Source organism: Seriola dumerili, unplaced genomic scaffold, assembly GCF_002260705.1.
Source record: "Seriola dumerili isolate Sdu_G_001 unplaced genomic scaffold, Sdu_1.0 BDQW01000291.1, whole genome shotgun sequence".
NCBI lineage: Eukaryota > Metazoa > Chordata > Actinopteri > Carangiformes > Carangidae > Seriola > Seriola dumerili.
In genome coordinates, this window is record NW_019174546.1 from 1,275,878 (window position 1) to 1,296,518 (window position 20,641).

Sequence of the window (20,641 nt, forward strand, 5' to 3'; positions counted from 1 at the left end):
CTGATGCATGCACTGATCAACTGGGATGCACTTGGATCTGACTTTCCCTCTTCCAGTATCGATTACAGTACCTCAGCTCTTGGTATCTGCAGTTGAAATTTGAAATCTGTTAACTTGTGTGGATCTCCTCAGGGTCATATTTATCTAAGGTAACATGAGACCAGAGATTGCTTTGGTGCTAAAAATCGGTTGACCACGGTGAGGGACCGAATGTAACCGATAGAAGCAGAAAGGCTGAATTTTATAATGACGTTGCTGTATTTAATGTGGACCAGTCACATCTGGCCGATAACCGATGCAGTGCGTCCCTGCTAGTCCCTACAAAGAATTAGTGTTCTGGGGTTTATTTTTGGAGTGTTTGTTTGTCAATTGGCAACCAATGAGGCAATAATTACTGCTCAATAGCAAAGCAATTATGGGTATAGGTCAAATGTGATAAGTTTGACTTTACAAATTATTTACTGAAGAAGACTGATAAAAGAGAAATACTTACAAATCTCTCTACTGCATGTATGCTTTTTAAACTTAACTCTGAAAATGTTGATCGTCTGAACCAAAAAGCCCTTTATGTGTTTTTGAGTATTTTTCATACAAATTTGTCTCATTATGAATTATAGGGGAATGAATTATCACACAGTCTCAAAGGGGTTTGTTAATATCAGAAGGCCGCTCAGTCCAGCATGTCTAGTGACACTCCAGCCACAGTCACTTTTTGATGCTGAACACGATTTCACTTCATCCACTCGCTCTACCTTCACACTAAATATCCACTCCCACAGTCACTGATGTTTATTTCCAACTTTGATTTAGCATTCTCTTCTTGCTTTTTATAATTTGTTCCATGTTCCCCTGGACATTTTGTGATTGATTTACTTCTTTGAAGAACAAAGTAGTTTGCATAGCGCTTCAGAGTTAAGAGGGTTAACCTGTTTTGTACCAATTTAGAAACTTTAGCTCATTCGTCGTGCCAAATTTGTCAGTCGTGTGTTGCGTTCTCAAAAACTGATCTGCTGGTAGACAGTTTGTTTCCCTCTGTACCAGTGAGACACCACACCAGGCATGCACAGCTACATTATATGGACATGACTTGTGAGGATTATTTATGCACTTTAGCTTCAACTAATCATTATTTACCTTATTCATTAATCTGCCAATAATTTTTTTCAAATAATAGATGAATTGTTTTATCTATAAAATGCCAGAAAATACTAAAATAAATGCCTGTCATGATTTCAAGGTGATGTCAGATGGACATATTGGACTTTCTGCATAAGAAATGACTAATGATTATTTGCTAAATTGCAGATTAATCGGCTAACCGTTGCAGCTCTAATGCACTCAGTGTCTCACAGCTGCGTCTGCACACGGTGGACTCTGTAGTGATGCCCTGAATCAGCAAATTAAACACACGTAAAAGTGCAGCCCTCAAACAAGTGTTACAGCTCATATTACACACGCACATCCACACACACACACACACACACAGAAAATGAAAGAGGCGAGTGGTTACATTGCTTCAGGTCGGTTAAACCCTTCAGTGACTCGGCTGTTTAATAAACCGGCTGTGTAATCGCAGGACACTGTGATTCATAATCGCTGCCTCATGCTTGTTTTCAGAGAGAAATTGCCCGCTGTTATGTAATGCAGGGCGCTGGCAGCGGCGATGTGACACATAACTATTACAGTTACAGTTATGGCACATTCGTGTGGATTCCTTTTTTTGTCCCCGTGCTTTCTGCCGCAGTGTAATCTGTGAGGTGAAATTAATGAATGGGCAAAGCAGCTTGGATATGGCAGGATTAGCGCTGCACTGTAGGCCTGTGCGATTTGCATTTGACATTGGGCTGACAGGGAGGTGATCCAGGGTCAGTACACACTGCACAGCTCAACTTACTGTTGGAGAGTGCAGGAACAGCCCAGCACAGGATAGAGGAAAGAAATCGTATTATAAACTGCTGCAGTTTTCAAATTGTGAGTCTGCATGCTGGTTGTTTTTTTTTTTTTTTTTTTTTTTTTTTTTTGTTAGGAAAGAAAGACGCCCCAGGGATGTCTTCAAAACAAGTTGACGACTGAAGAAGTATCATTACATTCAATACCATAAACATCAGCATCTCATTTCCCTCTGAGCATTTTTTCACCTGTAGTAAAAACGATCAAACCTGACATTCCTTAAGTTCCTACTTCAGTTATTTTTGCATATAAGATTTTCTGTTAATTAAAAGCATTTTTGGAGATAACACCTGATACAAGATGACTAATAGCGATATTATTAATGTTTAGCAACTTTTATTTTCATTATATAAACCATTTTTTAGGTGAGGCAAATTTACAGTAAAGTATGGTAAAGCAGTTCCAGTAAAGTAAAATCATTGTCTCCACATACAGTGTATTGTCTTAATTTAGAGAAGGTGGCAGATGACTTAAAGAAATAGTTCTACATTTTGGGAAACTTGCTTATACGCTCTCTTGTTGAGAGCTAGATGAAAAAGATCGATACAATTCTCTGTGTATGGTAAATATGAAGCTGGACCCAGGAAGACAATTAGCTTAGCTTAGCATAAAGACTGGAAAACAGCTATCTTAGCTCTGTCCTAAGGTAACAAAATCCAACTTAAATGAACAAGATATGACATTTCAATTAGTCAATTTTAGACGTACACGTAGCCGGACCTTTAGATAGAGCTGTTCCCCTCTGTTTCCAGTCTCTATGCTAAGCTAAGCTAGCAAGCTGAAAGACAGTAGACGAGCATATTTCCCAAAATGTCAAACTATTCGTTTAAGACTTAGATGTTGCTCTATGAAGAAATGCTTAGTCCAGCCTGAAATGTGCAGCATTAAATTATAATTATTTCCTGAGATGTTGTAGAAGGGTCAGATCTCATTTGAGGTTTTTTTTAGTCCTGCTCTGTGAAATTTTTGTTTAGCTGCGGAAAATGAAGAGAGCAAATATAATCAAGTATAATCGTCTCATACTCAAATCCCTGTTTGTGGTGTAGTGAGATATCAATATGTGATGTAACTTATCCTAAGTGCTGGTGAAGTAACTGTGGACTGTGGTGTTGTGGGTTCAGCTCCGGGACACGCCTGCTTCTGACATCCAGTTTCGTCTGGATCACGAGCGAAGGCTGAGAGCAGCGACGGAGGAGCGGGAGGCCGTCGTGTCTCTGCCTCAGGTACAATTAAAGCAGTCAGTCAGTCACGCCACGTTTGAGTTTCTTTAGATTATGAACATGAGCATAAGCCCAGCAGTATCACACTTCACTGGCTCTGCTATCTTAATGCTAAAGTTGGAACATACTTTTAATTAAGTCCACCGCTTGGGAGGGAAGAAAGTTTTGGATTTCAGATTTGATATTCATACCTGTAATTTGCTTTACACTGAAATTTAAATTACACTGTCTTCAATCTGACACATGCAATTTCCATAAAACCGCTGTTTTGTTCTTGCAGCATGACAACCTGACATCATTCATGCAAATATGGGATTTAAAATATGATAAATGTGACATTTAATTTTCAAAGTGATCTTTTAAATTAAAAAAACAAAAAGCAAGTATGAGTCTCTGTTTAAAAAATAATATCTGTCATGTTAAGCACACAAAATCTACAGCATCATTTTGGGCTGAAACAATTAGTCAATCAATCAGACTGCATACAAGATCCACAACAACTTTGATAGCTTTTTTTTTTTTTTTTTAGATAAAATGCCAAATATTCTCAGATTCCTGCTTCTCAAATTAAAATATAAAACAAAATTTATTATTTTTCTCAACCTTCTGATATTAAACCAAACGTGTTTGAGCTTTGGACGGTTGGTCGGACAAATCAAGTAATTTGAATATGTCAACTTGAGCATTTTTTACTGTTTTCTGACATTTAATGATGACTAGTGATTAATCAATAATGAAAATAATCATATACAACACAACTGACATCATACAGTTTTGTAACAACTTTGAATAAAAGTTACATTTTTATTATAGAATATAGTTATTTTCAGGTAATGATAAGTATTAGCTACTCTGAATCCAATAATCCTTTATACAACACATATACAAAAATATCCAAAATTATGGAAATGACAGGATACATTATTCACATGTCACTTATCTGATGTGACCTTCATGACGAAAGCATCATTAAAAAGTATTTGAATTTGTTTTTAATTAAAACTTTTGTCCAGTATGTTTCTCAGTTTCCTTCCCGATCTGTTTCACAACAGGAAGATGAGCTTTTGCGTCTGGAGGCCCAGCGTGGAGGTCTGGAGCTGCAGGGGCTTCAGAGTCATGAGGTGCCCTGGACTCAGGAGAGGGCCATGCTGCAACAAGAGGTTCGCCTGTTCAGACGCAACACCATCATCTTCTACATGAAGCTCAGGTGGATCCTTATGCACTGGAGGCTCAGCCGCAAGGACGACTCCGGAGAGGAGACGGCGCACCCAGAGGTGAGTCAGAGGTTTTAATAAATTGAAATGGATGATGGCTGAACAAGAGCAGCTCTGAAAAAGCAAATGAAACAGTCCACCAACGGATTATTTAATTGAGCACAAGTTTCTTCAGAGAGTCTTATCGACAGGTGCATAGGATCAGGAGCAAAATGAGTCTGAACACAGAAAAATGTTACACGCTAACTTCAATTGCGTTTCATGTTGAATCACCCATTAAGATACACAGATATGCATCTCTCAGAAGTGTCTCTGTGGATGGATGTTGATTATTGGGTCCTCCCAGTATTGAATGGTAAATAAACTTCCAGGTTGTAATTTCTGTCTCTTTGGTTCTTTTGTTGAAGAATTGCACTTTAGCCCGTAGATATGGTGCCAAATATCAAAATAACCTTCAGTACATGGACACATTCAGTTACCAGTTTATTAGGAACACCTAGCTAAAACTAATGCAGTCCAATACAACAGTCCTGCATTAAATCCTCCTTTTGTCAAAGTCGTAATGTTCAGTTTTTGTTGAAATGGTTTTAGAAAGGTGATGATTTAACACAATGAACATTTTAGAGGCTGCAGTTTGTGATGTTGAATTGTACTGACTTGTGTTTCTATTATTTTGTCCACCCTAGTTATATTAGTGAGGGTAGGCGAAATAACAGCAGCACTTCTTGCAGCACTTTTGTGTTACACTGCATTAGTTTCAACTAGGTGCACCTAATAAACTAAAAAAACAGCTGAGTCTAAATTAAGGTTATGATGTTACAAACGCAGTACCTGGTACGTTACAGCTCTTTCGCCCGGGAAGCACCAGAGCGCGTCAGGTTAAAGTCTGAATCGATCATTATGGATGAGATGGTGAAAATGGAAACAGATAACTCATCCTGAATCACTTCCAATCTTGTACTTCCCACCAGGATGCAGGTACCGCTGCAGGTACTGATTGATAGTCTGGTCAACTCGTTGCCCGGCTGATTGAGCAACTCCATCTGTTTTCGGCTTGTTGATCCGGCCGTCGATGCGCCACTTTTTTTTTTTGTGTTGTCTTCTTCTGGTTGATTAAACTTGTAATTTGTGAGATTCATGTTTTGCTGGATTTTTTGCTTCTTTTTTTTCACACCTCCCCAGAGATCACAGAGCAGTTTGGCCTGTGGTGATTTCTCTGCGGATGGACATTGTGTTTCTGTTATTACTGATCTTTTCTCAGCTGTGCTGGATATCACTGCTCACACTGCCCACCCAGTTCCTCCTGTTTATTCTGAACAAACCACTTTCATGGTTGTCATACAACATAAATCAGTTTGCTTTGTTATGTAATATTAATCGTAATTAATCACACACAGAGATTATCAAGATGTGTTGTGATGCCACAGACTTTTATTTTATCTTGAGTTTCAACTGAATGTAATAGTTCTTGGTTCAGTCCTGACTCATCGGTTTATTCATGCAGTATCTTGTCAGGAAACCTTTCTGTGTCTGCAGGTGATGCAGCAGTGAGGAGTTCACGTGTACCTTTCTGGATATTCACCACACGTCCTTGACTTGACTGAATCCCAGCAGAACATTTTCTCAAGTCAAGTTTATTTTTAAAAGTGAAAGTGCTTCAGCAGACTCATATTTAGAAGCAGAGAATTTGAATGATGCCTCTTAGTTTTATAAAACGAGAGAATGGCCCGATTCAAACGGACTAGTTCTGTGATGGACTGGTATAAAACTGGAAACTCATCCAGGGTATTTCTCTGCCTTTTACCCATTGCATGCTGGGATAGTCTCAGCGACTGTGAGCCTGGAACAGAATGTGTTGGTACAGGAAGAAAAAAAAAAAATGAGTGCATAATTTGAAACACAGCTTTTCATGGCTGTATCATCTGTTCCAGTTTGAGAAGTTGGAGGGCATCCCAGAGCTGGGAGTGATAACGGAGCAGGTGGAGGGGGAGTCAGATCGAGACGACAGAATGTGTTTACCACAAACTCCAGGGGACGTCCCGGATCCGGTGCCCATAATCCCTCTGCCGTCACCCGATCAGCACCTGCAGCATCAAAAACAGGTATCCAGTTACTTACACCGTCTTCACTGGTCTTTAGGTGGGAAAAAAAATGAACTGAACTCCAACTTTTGTGGCTGCTCTTGGTTGGAAAATGGTGAAAGACGTTCTTTGTTTTATATTGCTTTGGTTTAAAAGAGGATGGCATCCAAACTGTCTAAAACCAGCTGGTCCCTTTGAATGAGACATTTGCTTGTATATTCCTCAAAAACAAACGCTCTGAAAGTTTTTTCACTTTTGTTTTATGTGTTTTCTGGCACAGACACAGGCTTTCTTAGTTGCTAGTTTTGAGATAAATTATTCCCTAAATTAGAAATTGGGTATAACTGCAGCGGATTTTTACAGTAACATTACAGTTAACGGGTGCTCCCTCATAGCGTCTTCAGCCACAGAACTATTTAAACAAGTCCATCTCCTAAATATGAATGATCAAAAACATTGTGGCGAGTTCTGGGCTCTTGGACACCGGGGCCCTCAGACTGCATCTTAGATCAGCGTGAACATGTGCATTAACCCACACCAGAATACTGGGACGTGTACACTTCCCTCCTTGGTGTTTGGCTGAACCGTTTTTTTTGTCTGAATTAGAAAACTATAGCGAGATGTCAACTTTCGGCTGGAGTATGTAAACACGTTTCAAGAAAACATTTGACTATTTTAGATAAATTTTTTTTAACAGCAATTTCATAGTCACTAACACCATCATCACCATTAAGCTTTATTGCCATTTTACGAGTCAGGATTGTATATATATATACAGTATATACACACATTAAAATGTAACTGTGAAGTTGTAGTGCAATGAAATGATGTTGTAGTAACTTGTATTTTCTCCAGTAAACTGATGTATTTAGTGGGTTTGGACATTTATGCCTTTAATTATTTCCCTCATTCATTTTCACTGTGCACAAATGACAGTTTGGCAGGCGTTCATTAGAGCTGTTTGGCATGGTATGCAGATGAGAATTTTGACCCAGATAACTATTTAGACTACAGGCAGTGATTATTTTGTGTACAGCCAGTTTTGTGCTTATTGTTCAAAGAAAGACGCAGACTCTCAGTTACATTGGAAAGAGACAAAAGGAGCTGTGTTGTTGAGGCTGCTGAGCGTTTCCACCCAGACAGTGTGTGTTGAGATCAGCTTTCAGGACCTCTGTCGACCACTTTGCTCTCCGTTGAAGTAAAGAATTTTGGGTGGGATGCATTATTAAACAGCCCTAAGTGCTCTACTTTGTCTTGTGTTTTGATTTTTTTCCACCGCATCATAAAAATGGTTTGTGCAGTGATCTGACATTGTTGCTTTACTCTGCGCACATTTATTTTTATTTTTTTCAACAAGCATACCCACTAGACTACATTAGGCTTAATGCACGAGAGCAGAAATGCAGACTTGCTTTAGTAAGCATTTGCACACATGGCCACTTACAGCAGAGCAGAGCAAGCACAGATGATAATTCCTGCAGCCCAAGTGAGATAATAGTATGTTAAGTCGTAAAGAGGTCATTGAAAGTTTTCAGTGAGGACTCGGAGAGAATTTAGGAATGAACTGCTGAGGGAAAATCCTGATTCATTCATCCTGAGACTGCCAGCGTCTGATACTGCTGACGTGTTGAAGTATATTTAAATACTGTAAGAGTGTTAGAGACTGTTGGAGATAAAATGTTTTTCCCACAATGGCTGTGAACTTTCATCAGAGTTGGTGTAGGTAACTCTCATCTCTCTCCTCAGTATTTTAGAATACATGTAAAACTGGTGTTATTCCAGTGGTTTATTGAGGACTTCACATTGACAGCAGTTCTCAAATCAGCTTGAAATATAGAGAGAAGTCTTGACTTTAGCTGGAAAGTTATGAACCTGGGCGGCTCGGTGACCCAGTGGGTCAGCGCTGTCACATCACGTCTAACTCTGAGTACTCTGGTGTCCTCCCATATCAAAACTGTGCATCCATCTGAAGTATTAAGAATACACTTGCCAGTGCATCCTGCCATGGCCCCAAAACTGGAGGTGGTTTCTGGGAGTTGTTCTGTCTGTCCTGCATCCAGCCTGTTCATTCAGTGGCACTGCACTCTGCCACAGTGTCTTTACATTCATTGACACTACAATACATCTTAGAGAACCAGCGTTGGACATTTTCAAATTCCTACAAAAAGTGTTCACACACCATCAATTGGAGCTGGTTTTATTCATCTTAAATTATCAGGTTCTCTCTTGCTCCTGTGTGATCATTTAAACCGGATAACAGGAAATATCCAATTGATGTGGGTTTGCGATCCCTTGACGTGCTTTGGTCATACACACACCACCTTCCCCCTTTTTTTTTGTCTTTGATTGAGTGTGATGTTTCTACTTCAACTTTAAATCAAAGGTACCCTGTGTTTTTGACCAATGCTGGTGCTATCAAGCAATGTTTTGATGAGCGGGTCCCTGGTATCTGTGTGTCTTTTACGCTACTGGCACCTGCATGAGGACGCACGTCCACTTACATGAGCGCTGCTGGGACCAGATCAAACACTTCTGTCGACAGTTTAACAGTTATGTTCCTTAGACATGAGAAACGTAGAAATTAGGGCTGAGCGATAAGCAATATATATATATTGTGATTATTTTGAGAGTCAGGATTTCAGTGGGAATGGTCATTTTTCTCAGTTTGAGTGAAAGAAATATAAAAATTTGCTGAGGCCTGTACATAACAAGCATGTTCCCTTACATCTGGAGAATATGGTTTATAGGCCAGGGCATCTCTGTAACACCACAATGCTTAATTTATGGTATGTTGTGACACATATATTACCTTATAGTATAAGGTATATTTACTATAAGGCTTGGATGTAAACAATACAGTTTTCAGAATATTCAAAATCCTGCCTTTGCCTTTGTTTTAGGAGAAAGGAAAGACATTCATCATGTTTGTTGCTGAGAAACACCGAATGTAAACAGAGCTGTAAGCTAGCTAGCTACCAAGCTACATTACTGCTCAGTGTATTCCTTTTAAAAGGGAGCCTCCATCTTGTTTTGTTTTTTTTAGATCTTTTTTTTTTTTTTTTTCAAAATATTTTCAGCAGAGAATCTATGAAATGTAAAAGTCTGATGTCCTGAGGGTCATATTGTGTTTATTCAGACACACAACAGTAGAACTATAAAAGAATAATAAGGTACCGGGTTTTGTAGTCGTATCTCCCCTTGTTGCGCTTGTTGGAAAAAAAATAAAAAAAATAAAAGATATATATATACCTTGTAAGTTCGACCTTCTTTCCTGGAAATACTGGACTGACGTGCTCTGGCCTTTTAGCTGCTGAGCTCATATTGTGTTCTCAGCTGAGGCTGCCAGCTCGGAGCCGGCAGCTCTGTAGTGATACCTCGAGGTGATGTTTTACTCTCAGACTCCTTTGTGCTTCACTGCCTCCTGCCAAAACCTGAAGACTCCTCACAGCAGGGCCACCAGAGGCGAGCAGCCCTCCACACACCTCTCTGAGCACACACTTCAGGGGAAACATGCTGTTCTTTTCTCTCTGACCCACTGCATGGCACTGCTCATACGGCCTCCAGCCTTATGAATCCAAATCCAGATCATAGGTGTAATTGTTTAAACTTTCTTGAACCGCCTGCATCATAATTGGATTAAAATAAATCACAATTATAGTTGTCCTGCAGGTTTTTCTTGCAGCATCACAAAGATGTTTACTGTGTGTATATTTTCTTCAACGCCCGGAGCTGAGATGCGATAGATGGGAAAGGACAAGCAGAGCGGGAGGCAGATGGGAGACAGGAAGTTCAAGTCAAATTGATTTATAAAGCACTTACAAAGCAGGTTCATCCCAGAGTGCTTTAAAGAGAAACAAAGGACACAGATAAAAACTAAAGACAAGCTCATCACAAATATCAGGATAAGAAAAGAACTTGCTGTGTGTCTTAAGTGTGTTGATTGACCTTTCCGACGTGTGTGTTTGCTGATTGCTTTATGTGAATCCTCTCCGTGCAGTTCGGGGAGAACAGTCGGGTGCTGCAGGCCCTGCGGACGCTGCTGGAGGAGTTTCGAGAGGAGCTGCGAGAGGAGGAGACGCGGCGATGGCAACTGCAGCAGTCTTACGCCAATGACAAAGCCGCCTGGGAGGTCAAGTGGGCAGAGATGAAGTGCCAGGTTGCACAGGTACAGATGGCGTCTCAGCGCCCACCTTTAAAGGGACAGGGACACAATCTGGTGTCGGAAACTAAGCAGCAAGACGACAGTAAACACATTGCCTCCTCCACGGATGAAATCCCACTTAGGGCAAAAATAACAAAGCCCTCCTCGGGCCAATCAGTGTCATTTTAAAAATGTAATAACAAGATGAATAACAGCTCGAAGTTGTGTCAGACAAATGGACAGAATTCAATTCATAATCACCCTCAACCATTAAATTGAAAGGACGGCATCCAAGAAAATAACAATGACTCACTCTCCTGGCACTTTATAGTGGGCATATTCTGTCATTGTGAAAACAAATTCATTCAGCATAAGCATTTCTTACTGTACCGAAGACTGCAGTTAAAGCGCTGTCTTATATTCCTCCAAACAGAGGCTGTTTGTAGCTGCTTTTGTCATTATCAAAAATATTCTAATTTACATTTACAATAAAAGGTAAAAATCTCAAAGATTCAAATTCAAAATGGAGCACTAAAACTACACATGGACACACAGAACACCAAAACCAGCACACACACACACACACACAAAAAACACAAGGGGCTGAGCTGATGACGTACAGTCCAGAAAGGCCAGTTTGAGTAATAGATACACGAGTTTGAAGGTTTATAATAGGATTTTGCAACATGGGAGAGTTAACCCAGTGATAATTGTTCCGTCCTCAGCTGCAGGGTAGACAGGTGGATAACCCTGATCATGTCACAAAGTAATCTACCAGGAATGTGCGCTTGGAGGATGACGCTGCGAAGGTTAAGTCTGGTTCTTCACTTCACTAGACGACCCGGCATTGTTTTGGTTTTGTGTTTTTCTTTTTCAGGAGCCCGATGTGACAGCACAGCTGCTATGTGGCAACACAACAGTCTAGTTGATATGAATAAATGATACTCATACATTTTTACACAGTGTCTGTCTGCACGCGTCTCTTAAAGGAAGGGAAACGTAGTTCATTCATTCAGCGGTAGAAGAAACTCTGAGATATGAGGGAAATCAATCTCTGAGAATATTATTGAAGCCACTTTATGTTTTTATGTTTTATTTTTATGTCATTATAGCATCTTTATAATTATGCTGATAGCTGAAGTTTTTGTGTGCAGAAAAAAAATGAGTCAATCCCAGTGAAAGTCAGTTCAGCTGATGTGCTGCTTTCAGAGTCCACAGAAAACTTCCGTGGGTGGGTCATGGCGGCCGTTAGTGGCATCAGTGTCTGTTTTGGGGGAAATTTTGCAAAATCTGAACATATTGGCTTTAAATGTAAACGTCATTGCAGGTCTATATCATTTTGGTCGTTTATTCATTATCGCACTCAGTTATTATTGATATCCCAGCAAAGGCAGTATAGTGAGAGGTGTTATATTTAGCCTATCCTCATTGATATAAGCGGGGTGGACAAAATATTAGAAACACTTCTCAGTGTAATGCAATATAACTCAACAGCACTGCAAACTACATCCTCCAGAATAAAGCCATAAAGCTGAATTCACATCTCTCTGAAACAGTTTCAACTAAAAATAAACTATGACTTTCATGAGGGAGGAATTGTTGCAGGACTGATGTATTACACCACATTGGTTTTTATGAAGGTGTGCTTAATAAACTCGCAACTGAGTGTATATTGGTAGTGGACGAAGTGCGTATTAGTGTTTCATGGAGGGGTATTGATACAGAGTGTGTTTTGTGGTAGAGAAGGATCGGGATCAGTCTGAGGACAGTGAATATGTTGTTTCTTGACTGCTGGGTCAGAGCAGTGTCTCCTCTCCGCTTCATCTGATATAAAAGGAAACTGCAGCTTTGGGAACCAATTAAGAGGTCTGAATTATAGGAGGAAGATTATCTCTTTATCTCTCATGCTTTTAATCTGACGAGCTCTTACATGGTTCATATCCGTCCACGGAGCAAAGGTCGTTCAGGGCCTCAATGAGAACTAATTTACTTAGTTTCTTCTGATAAAACCACACTGACTTCTTCCCTTGTTCCACTGTGCTTCGATTTCAGAAATATGCTCCAAATTTTCTGTTTACACAGCTCAGCAGAGCAGAGCAGAATTGGGAATTGCACCTCATCTAGTTATTTATGTTTGGATATAAGTAGTGATTGTTTTCTTTTAATCACTATTACCAGACGTTAATATCGTTGCTCAGGCCGCCTCATGTTTCACGCTCCTAAATAACCGCCTATATTTATAATGTCTCACATCTTGGCTCTCAACATTCAGTCAGCTGCTGTTAATGTGCATGTCACCCTCTCCCGTGTGTAATCACACAGTTTTTTAAAACCCGAGATAATAGAAGACAAAACAAACATTTGTGAATGGGAGTTGTGTAAGCTGATGTTTGAAGGCAGCCTTGACTTGCTCTTCACACAGCTTCTGTTCTGCAGACTCTGGTTTGCTCCATGTTATGTTGTGGGATGAAAAGCCCCGTCTGAAGATTACAATGGCCTGTTCTGCCTGGAAAAGAGACGCATCCAGAGTGGCTTCCCTCTTGTCGATCTGCAGCTTTGAAGATTTCTGCAGCACTTCTGAATCCTCGGTTCGTGTCCCCCCGCCAGCGCTCAGTTTGAAATATACATTTTTGAGGGCGGCCCCCGCTCAAGTTATTACTGTGCGTCTCTGCAAGACAACCAGCAGTACTTAGTGATAGCTTCTCCTCATCTCACATTGTTTCATGCTGTGTTTCTTAGTGTACATTAGCATTTCTGCTTGTTCTCTTTGTGCTGTATGGCTTGAGTTGAAATGGTTTTAACCCCTTATCGTCATCATGTCTTTTCCCTGCACGTTTCCCTCGTGCAAATTAAGAAAGTTGCATAGAGTTAGATGAGAGAACTGTCGGGTCTGCAGGATAAATATGAACAATAAATGACCTAGCAGCACTTTAGCTTAGCTTGACAGAAGTACTGGAAACAGTGGGGAAACAGCTACCCCGGCTCTGTCCAGCACCTCTAACCCTCACTGATTTACACACTGTGACTTGTTTGTTTCATCTGAACAAAAACTGAAATGTAAAAATGAAAGAACAGCTACGAGCTAGTGAGCTTCAGAGGTCACCTTTGGATTGAGCCAGGCTAGCTGTTTCCTCTTGTTTCCAGTCTTTATGCTAAGCTAAGCTAACTGCCTCCTGGCTCCGGCTTCATGGTGAATGCACAGGTACGACAGTGGCAAACTCTTGGAAGGAAAGCAAATGATTATATTTCAGTGGAGCACGATGTACACAATTTGTTTTTAATAGGATAAAATGTACAAAAATCATCTTATTCCACGTTTATGTCTCTCAGGCAGTAACTCATATACATTCCGTCTAATCTTGTGCCATCTCTTCATTAAACCAAAATGACGAGTGAAACTGAATGAAATACTAATATATGCCTCATGCATCATTCAAGACACAGTTCCCCCAAAATTCAACCCGACAGATACGGTGTCTTTGGGGACTTTTGGATTTCATCTAGATTTAGAAATAAAGTTCTGTGGGTTTAAACAAAGTGTAGACAAACAACATGAGTTTGTAAAACCTGACTCACCGGCAGCCTGCTTTATTATTGATTGACACATGTAATTCTCTTGCCCCCCCCCCCCAACAAAATGCTGCTGGGGATTAATCTTCTATAAATGTGTTTGGTTGTTTGTTTGCTCATCCAAAACTCCTAATGTCACAGACAGACACTGATTGATTCGTTTTGAATAAACTATCAAACTGTGACTGTTTGCTCTTAATAATGTGCAGAGTGAGGAGGTTGCATGTAACCAGCTATTCGCTCTAGTCTTTTAAGTCATAGCTGGAGCCTGTTTTGATATTTATTTCTTGTGGGTGTGTGAGCACTTGGTTTAACTTTTGTATTCATTTTTTATTTATTTTTTTATCATTATTCTCTTTTATTGAACTCCAAGATCAAAATAAAGACTAGAAGTTCAAAAAAATGAGGATCAAACTAGAGGAGAAAAAGATCATACACAGTATACATCCACTGCTCTTTGTGAAGAGACGCATTACTTTGATCATCACTTTAAAAACATATTGATCCATGGGTGGAGGAGACAGAAATGGATCAAAACGAGTTTGTTAGAGGCTCTTTTTTATCATCTGCAAAAAAAAAAAAACGTTAGGAGCAATCTCTTTACTGTCATCTTTTTTTTTTTTACTTACTTTTTACGTTTTATTCATTATATATTCACTATCTCTTTGTAATATACTGTAGGGGTCAATAACGTGTAATCAACTCAACATCCCTGTGTCTTTGCTCTGTGTCCAGTTGGAGGAGGAGGCAGGAAGCAAGGTGCGAGGTGAAGCACAGGGAGGCGAAGGGGAACCTGCCGGAGACCCCGAGTGGGCCTTGAAGCTGGAGCGTGAGGAGCACAGGCGTCTGCTGTCCGAGAGCCACAGCACCTCCTTGGACCTCCGCTGGAAGCTGCAGCACGGGGAGAAGAGGTGGAGCCGCGAGAGGGCAGAGCTCTTGGAGCGCTTCGACCAGGAGCGGCAGGAGTGGGACGGCAGCATGAGAGAGCTCCACCGCAAGATGGAGAGGGTAAGGGAAGGATGATGACAAAGAGAGAGACGGAGAAAAAAGGGTTAATTTGGAAATTTTGCAGAAGTTCAGATTTCCATTTTTCCAAGCACTTTAATGACGTCTCATTCATGTTGGTTTAAAAGGTTGAAATGTCGTACCTAGTCTTGGAAACAGAAGCTGACGAAACAATCTCAACACAAGGGCCATTGAGTAGCTGTTCTGGAGCTCTCAACCGTTTCACACATCTGTTTCCAAGATCAAAAACAAGCTTTCAGTCTCAACTTTAGAGCCGATGTGGACGAGAAGTCCTGAGAGTGATCAGACAAATGTAAATCTGAGCATTGACAATTCTACACCAACCACAAAACTCCACTTAGTGAGGAGGATTAAAACGTGTAACACGATCAAAAGCTGTGGAGCAGCTACTCAATGGATCTTGTGATGAGACTGTTTAGTCTACTGCTGTTTCGAGGGTCAAGAGCAAACTTTCAGTCACAAAAACTGTTGATAATCGATTACTTTTTGCTTAGAGCTGCAGCTATTAATTATTTTCATTGCCAATAATCTGTCAATTATATAATTTCTATTAATAAATTAATTGTTGAGTCTTTAATATGTAAGGAGACAGTATAAAAACTGCCCATCACAATTTCTCAGAGCCCATGGTGACTTCATCTGTAACCCGAAGATTTTTATTTTACAATCACACAGAACAGAAAAAGCAGAAAATCTGGTGTTTGGCTTTTTTGCTTGATAAGACTCGAAAAAATTTTAATTGATTATCAAATCACTTTTCTAACAGTTAATGAATTGATTCATCATTTCAGCACAAGATTGTCATTTTTTAGTTTAATGTCATTGTGATTGTTGATGAGACAAAACTTTAATATGATAATAAATGATAATTTAAAGATATCTCCTTAAGCTCTCAGACAGTTTTGTTTTGTTTTTTTTTACCTCCAATTTGTTTCATTTTATTTTATTGTAATTTTGAAGGCATTTGTGTGTGCAGTGTTTTTAGATGTGAGAGAGAAACAGTGACCCAAGGCGATTATCTTCTCTGTTGTTTGGTTTTTTAGAATAGTGAAGGCGAGATACAATAGACTCTGAGGATTAGTGAATAATTGATGTCCTTTGTGAGATTTAATTACACGAACTGCAGCATCTCACCTCGTTTGTGTCTGATGTTCAGGGCAGGAAGTGGGAACATGCACTGGTTAATATGATATGAGTGTGAGAGTATTAATATATAAAGCAGGGACTCTCTCTGAACACAACTCACGTTTACCAGCTCAGAAAAGAAAAAAAAAAAACTGCTGATGCACAGCTGAATGGATTCACACACAGCAGGAAGCAGAGATGCATTATTCAGCAATGTTGCAGCAAACTACAAAGCACAGGTCACCAGCCGAGCCGCTCACACTGTCAGGGTGAAAGTGAATGAGTAATGTGGCTTTACTCCTTTAACCTTAGCAAGAAGCTTAACCCTGAATATTGCAGGTTGGTTGCTGAGTGTTGAGGAAAACGCACAAATACAGTTTGTGTGTCACTTTAAATCCAGGAAAGCGACGTGTAGCATATTTGGCATAAACCTGCCACTGCTTAATTGAAATATACTGTAATATACTGTAAATCGCCCAGGCCGGTTAGCAGATGATATTAGCTTATTGAAAACTGGTGTATATGTCGACGAATAAGTTCACAAAAAAATGTAGTATAGAGATGAAAAAGATATGTTGGAGGTCATATACAAACAGTGCAGTTTGTCCACTTCAGAATCTGACTTTTTTTTTTAAAACTCTCAATATTGGTATCAACCTCAATAATCCAGTATCAGTCAGGTTTTGGTGTTTTAACTAACATTAAGTCACAAAAAGCAAAGGTTTTAAGATTTATTTACCGCCTTGAGTGAACACATTTGCACATGATACACCGTATTGAGCTAAAACATGCTAAATTATGATTTAATCCTTAAAAAAATAAATAAATGTGTAAACTTGTCAATCCCCAGTGATAAGACAGGTGCTCGTGATTTTATTTAGGTTTTAATTTAACCCTTATTCAACCATCAAAGCCTCATTGAACTGTCTACAGCCATGCCTTGAGTTAAATGCTAACATAAGTTTGCTAACAAGCTCACAGTGACATGCTGATATTTAGCAGGTATATGTATACCATGTTCACCAACTTAGTTAGATGTAGCATGCTAACATTTACTGATTAGCACTAAACACTACATAAAGCTGAGGTTGATTGGGTTGTCATTAGTTTATAAAACAAAGTATTTGACAAACTGAAGATTTGACTTGATGGTGACGCCAGACGAGAACTTCAACCTGAAAGGCACATGAATGTCTGAACCACATTTCATATCAATCCATCCGATAGTTGTTTTTGCAACATTTCAGACTAGACCAAAGTGGTGGACGGTCCAGCATCGCCACCCACACACACACACACACACACACACACACACACACACACACACACACGCACGCTCTCTCTTGACTAAAAAGTAATAAATGAGACCAGCATATACATTTTCTGAATTCTGATTACACCTGTAACATAGACAGTTAATAGAATAAGCACAGAATATCTGCCATAATTATTTAGATGTAAAGAAAGATACATTTTTCTGTTTTTAACCTCTTTCCTCAGAGGCAACAGTCCACATAAAAGATCTTTTACCTGCATTGTGTCGGCTATGTTTGAAATGTTGCCCTAATTACAACACACCCATTACTGCAGTGTTTCTAAACCCCAGTCTGTGGCGATTTCATCCACTGATCAACACCAGTAAATTCTCTGACTGATCACTTCTGTGCTATTCTTCGTGCAGATGCAGAGAGAGCTGAACTCCCGGCGAGGCGAGGGCATCGACGTCAAAGACGGCAGCTCGGGCCACAGAGGCGTGTTCTCTCCTCAGGACAGTCCCTGCAATGCCCCCCGGTCTCCTCGCTCCCCACGTTCCCCCTGTTCCTCCACCCCTGTCCTGGTTCCTCCCACTCGCTCCCACTCTGACTCTGAGGCCATGCTGGAGGTGCAGGGGGCTGCCATGAGGCTGAAAGGTCCGACGGAGAACCTGTTCCTGGATGCGTTGACTCTGGACCCGCTCAGCGGCCTAGAGGTCCCCCCACCCTCCAGACTGGAGAGTGAGAAGAGGTTCCCCTGCATGAAGGAGGTAACACACATCATTCAGGACAAGACAAGTCACTCTCATTAATGCAGTGCTTTAGCATATAAAACCAGTCTCCACCAAGATGCTGCTGTGCAACAGTATGATGCACAGCAGGGAAAAAGAGGCGGAGCTCTGAACATTTAGGTAAGAGCATGGTTTGAACTAGAGCTGAAATGACAGGTCAGTGAATGACATCATTGATCGATCCATCACTTTGATCCAGACTGAAAATTCTCAACAACTATTAGATGGATTGCCATAAAATCATTGTACAGACATTCATGGTTCCCAGAGGATGAATCCAGAGGGCAGAATTTTTGGATTTGAGTGAAATATCTTGACAACTATTGGATGGAGGCCAATGAAATTTGGCACACACATCGACGTCCCCCTCAGGATGAATTTTAGTCATTTTCTGTCATCCCTGAAATTTTTATCCGAGGTCAAAATTTTGATACGTCCAGATGGTTTATGACCGAATACCTGCAGCTGTACTTTGTGTTCAGCGCTAATTAGCATATGTTGCTAATGCATGCTAAAACTTTAAGGTGGCGAACATGGTAAATATTAAACCTCCTAAACACAGAATTTAGCTCAAAGCTAAGTACAGCCTCACAGAGCCACTAGCTCAGCTTTAGGCTCTCAGTCTTGTTTGAGAGAAAATGTGAACAATTTGAATGTGATGCTTTTCTTTATCATACATGAAAATAAACTTAATATGTTTGGGTTTTGGGCAGATAAAAAGAACTATGTCACTTGTGTTGCTCGGTGACCGTTATGTAATCGAAGTAATGGAAGTTTTTCATCATTTTGTGACATTTTACAGACAAAGTGATGGATGGATTCATCTTGATTAGTCAATAACTAATGACAGTTTCATTAGTTGCAGCCCTGGTTCAAACCACTCAACGAAATGATGATGAATGAACAAAAGAACATCTCGGACACGATCAAAGTCTAATTAATAAAGACCCTAACCTACACTGACACTACTGTGTCTGTCAAAACTGGGCTTGAAGTGAGAGAGTTAGGACTCACAGCCTGTCAGCCTCTGTCTTTCCTTCTCAGCCTGAGGTATTGTAACTGAAGGACTGTGCAACTCCAAGGAGGCATTAAATATCAATAGCATTTCTCCAAAAAAAGCTTGATCAGGTTTTTTTGTGTCCACTTACTTTGACTGTGGGGAAAAACGAGCTATTACTGTAGGTGCTCAGGTGGAAACGCGTCTTCTTAATGGAAATTCATCTAAATGTAAATTTTAATTTAAACGTGTTCACTTTGGAACAGACGCCTTACACCATGTTTCAATTTCAGCTGAGAGAAGTATCTTCATCACTAATTGTATATTCATTATACAACGGGTTTATTTCCTCTCGTCTGGTTTTTTATTAGTCTGAATTTAGCAAAATAAATTGAGGTAACAAACAATCTTCCTGAAACATTTAGCAGAAGCTTTGTACAAGAAGTACGTTTTATTTAAAGAATATTAAAAACTGAGGCACAAAAGTCAATCGGAAATATATTTGCCATCCAAACATCCAAAAGAAGACGTAGGATATTTAGCATAAATTGTGGTGTGCCAAAAAGCTATTATGTAATCTAATATATTTTGTTTTAATTTAGTGTTAATAGGTCTCCCAGTTTCCAAATTACAGCCATTCATTTTAGAAAAAAGATAGTAATTTTTTTTTTTTCCAGAAGCTGCTGCACATAAATAATTTTACCCTGAATCCTTTTCCACATGATTAAACTGTTGTATCTGTTGTTTCAGGCCCTGAATGAGATTTCGGAGAGAGAAGCTGATCCTGCGTACCCAGAGGAGGAGATGGGCGGAGGGAGTCTGCTCAGGTAACCTGTGTGAAAAAGCTTCAAGTCAAACTCAGTTCAAATAGTCTGTCCACGGGCAAACTCTAAATTTGAAATTCTGTAAAAGTTGCTGCATTGAAATAGATGCCAGGCATAAACATATTATCCAGCCTCCTGCTGCATTTTTGCTGCTCATGCATTCACATCGATCCCTTGGGAAATCGTCTGTTGATTCTATTAACTGTTACTTGAAGTGACAGTGAGTTTCCCCCAGGTGATTTTTCTGTGAAAGTTTCTCTTATGGAGAGGAAGTGATCCGGCTCACTATGCTGCTAAATAATTCAGACACTTTTAAAACATTAAAAGGCAATGAGTTGCTTTACAAAAAAATATAGAGATGCTTTCTGTCTGCAGTGGGAATATAAAGGGGATGAGATCATGACTGGGTTGTAATGTCTGTTGTTGTGTGTGTGTGTGTGTGTGTGTGT

The 20,641-nt window shown here is 39.9% G+C and overlaps 1 protein-coding gene across 1 annotated transcript in view; it reads left to right on the plus strand.

Moving 5' to 3' along the window:
* Positions 1–20,641, plus strand: part of mtcl1 (microtubule crosslinking factor 1) — a 73,241-nt gene that overhangs the window by 41,179 nt on the left and 11,421 nt on the right. The window contains exons 6-11 of the mRNA XM_022758281.1: positions 4,223–4,444; positions 6,316–6,486; positions 10,463–10,630; positions 14,912–15,184; positions 18,009–18,350; positions 20,119–20,195. Coding sequence (XP_022614002.1) covers positions 4,223–4,444; positions 6,316–6,486; positions 10,463–10,630; positions 14,912–15,184; positions 18,009–18,350; positions 20,119–20,195 — 1,253 coding nt within the window. The remainder of the gene's footprint in view (positions 1–4,222; positions 4,445–6,315; positions 6,487–10,462; positions 10,631–14,911; positions 15,185–18,008; positions 18,351–20,118; positions 20,196–20,641) is intronic.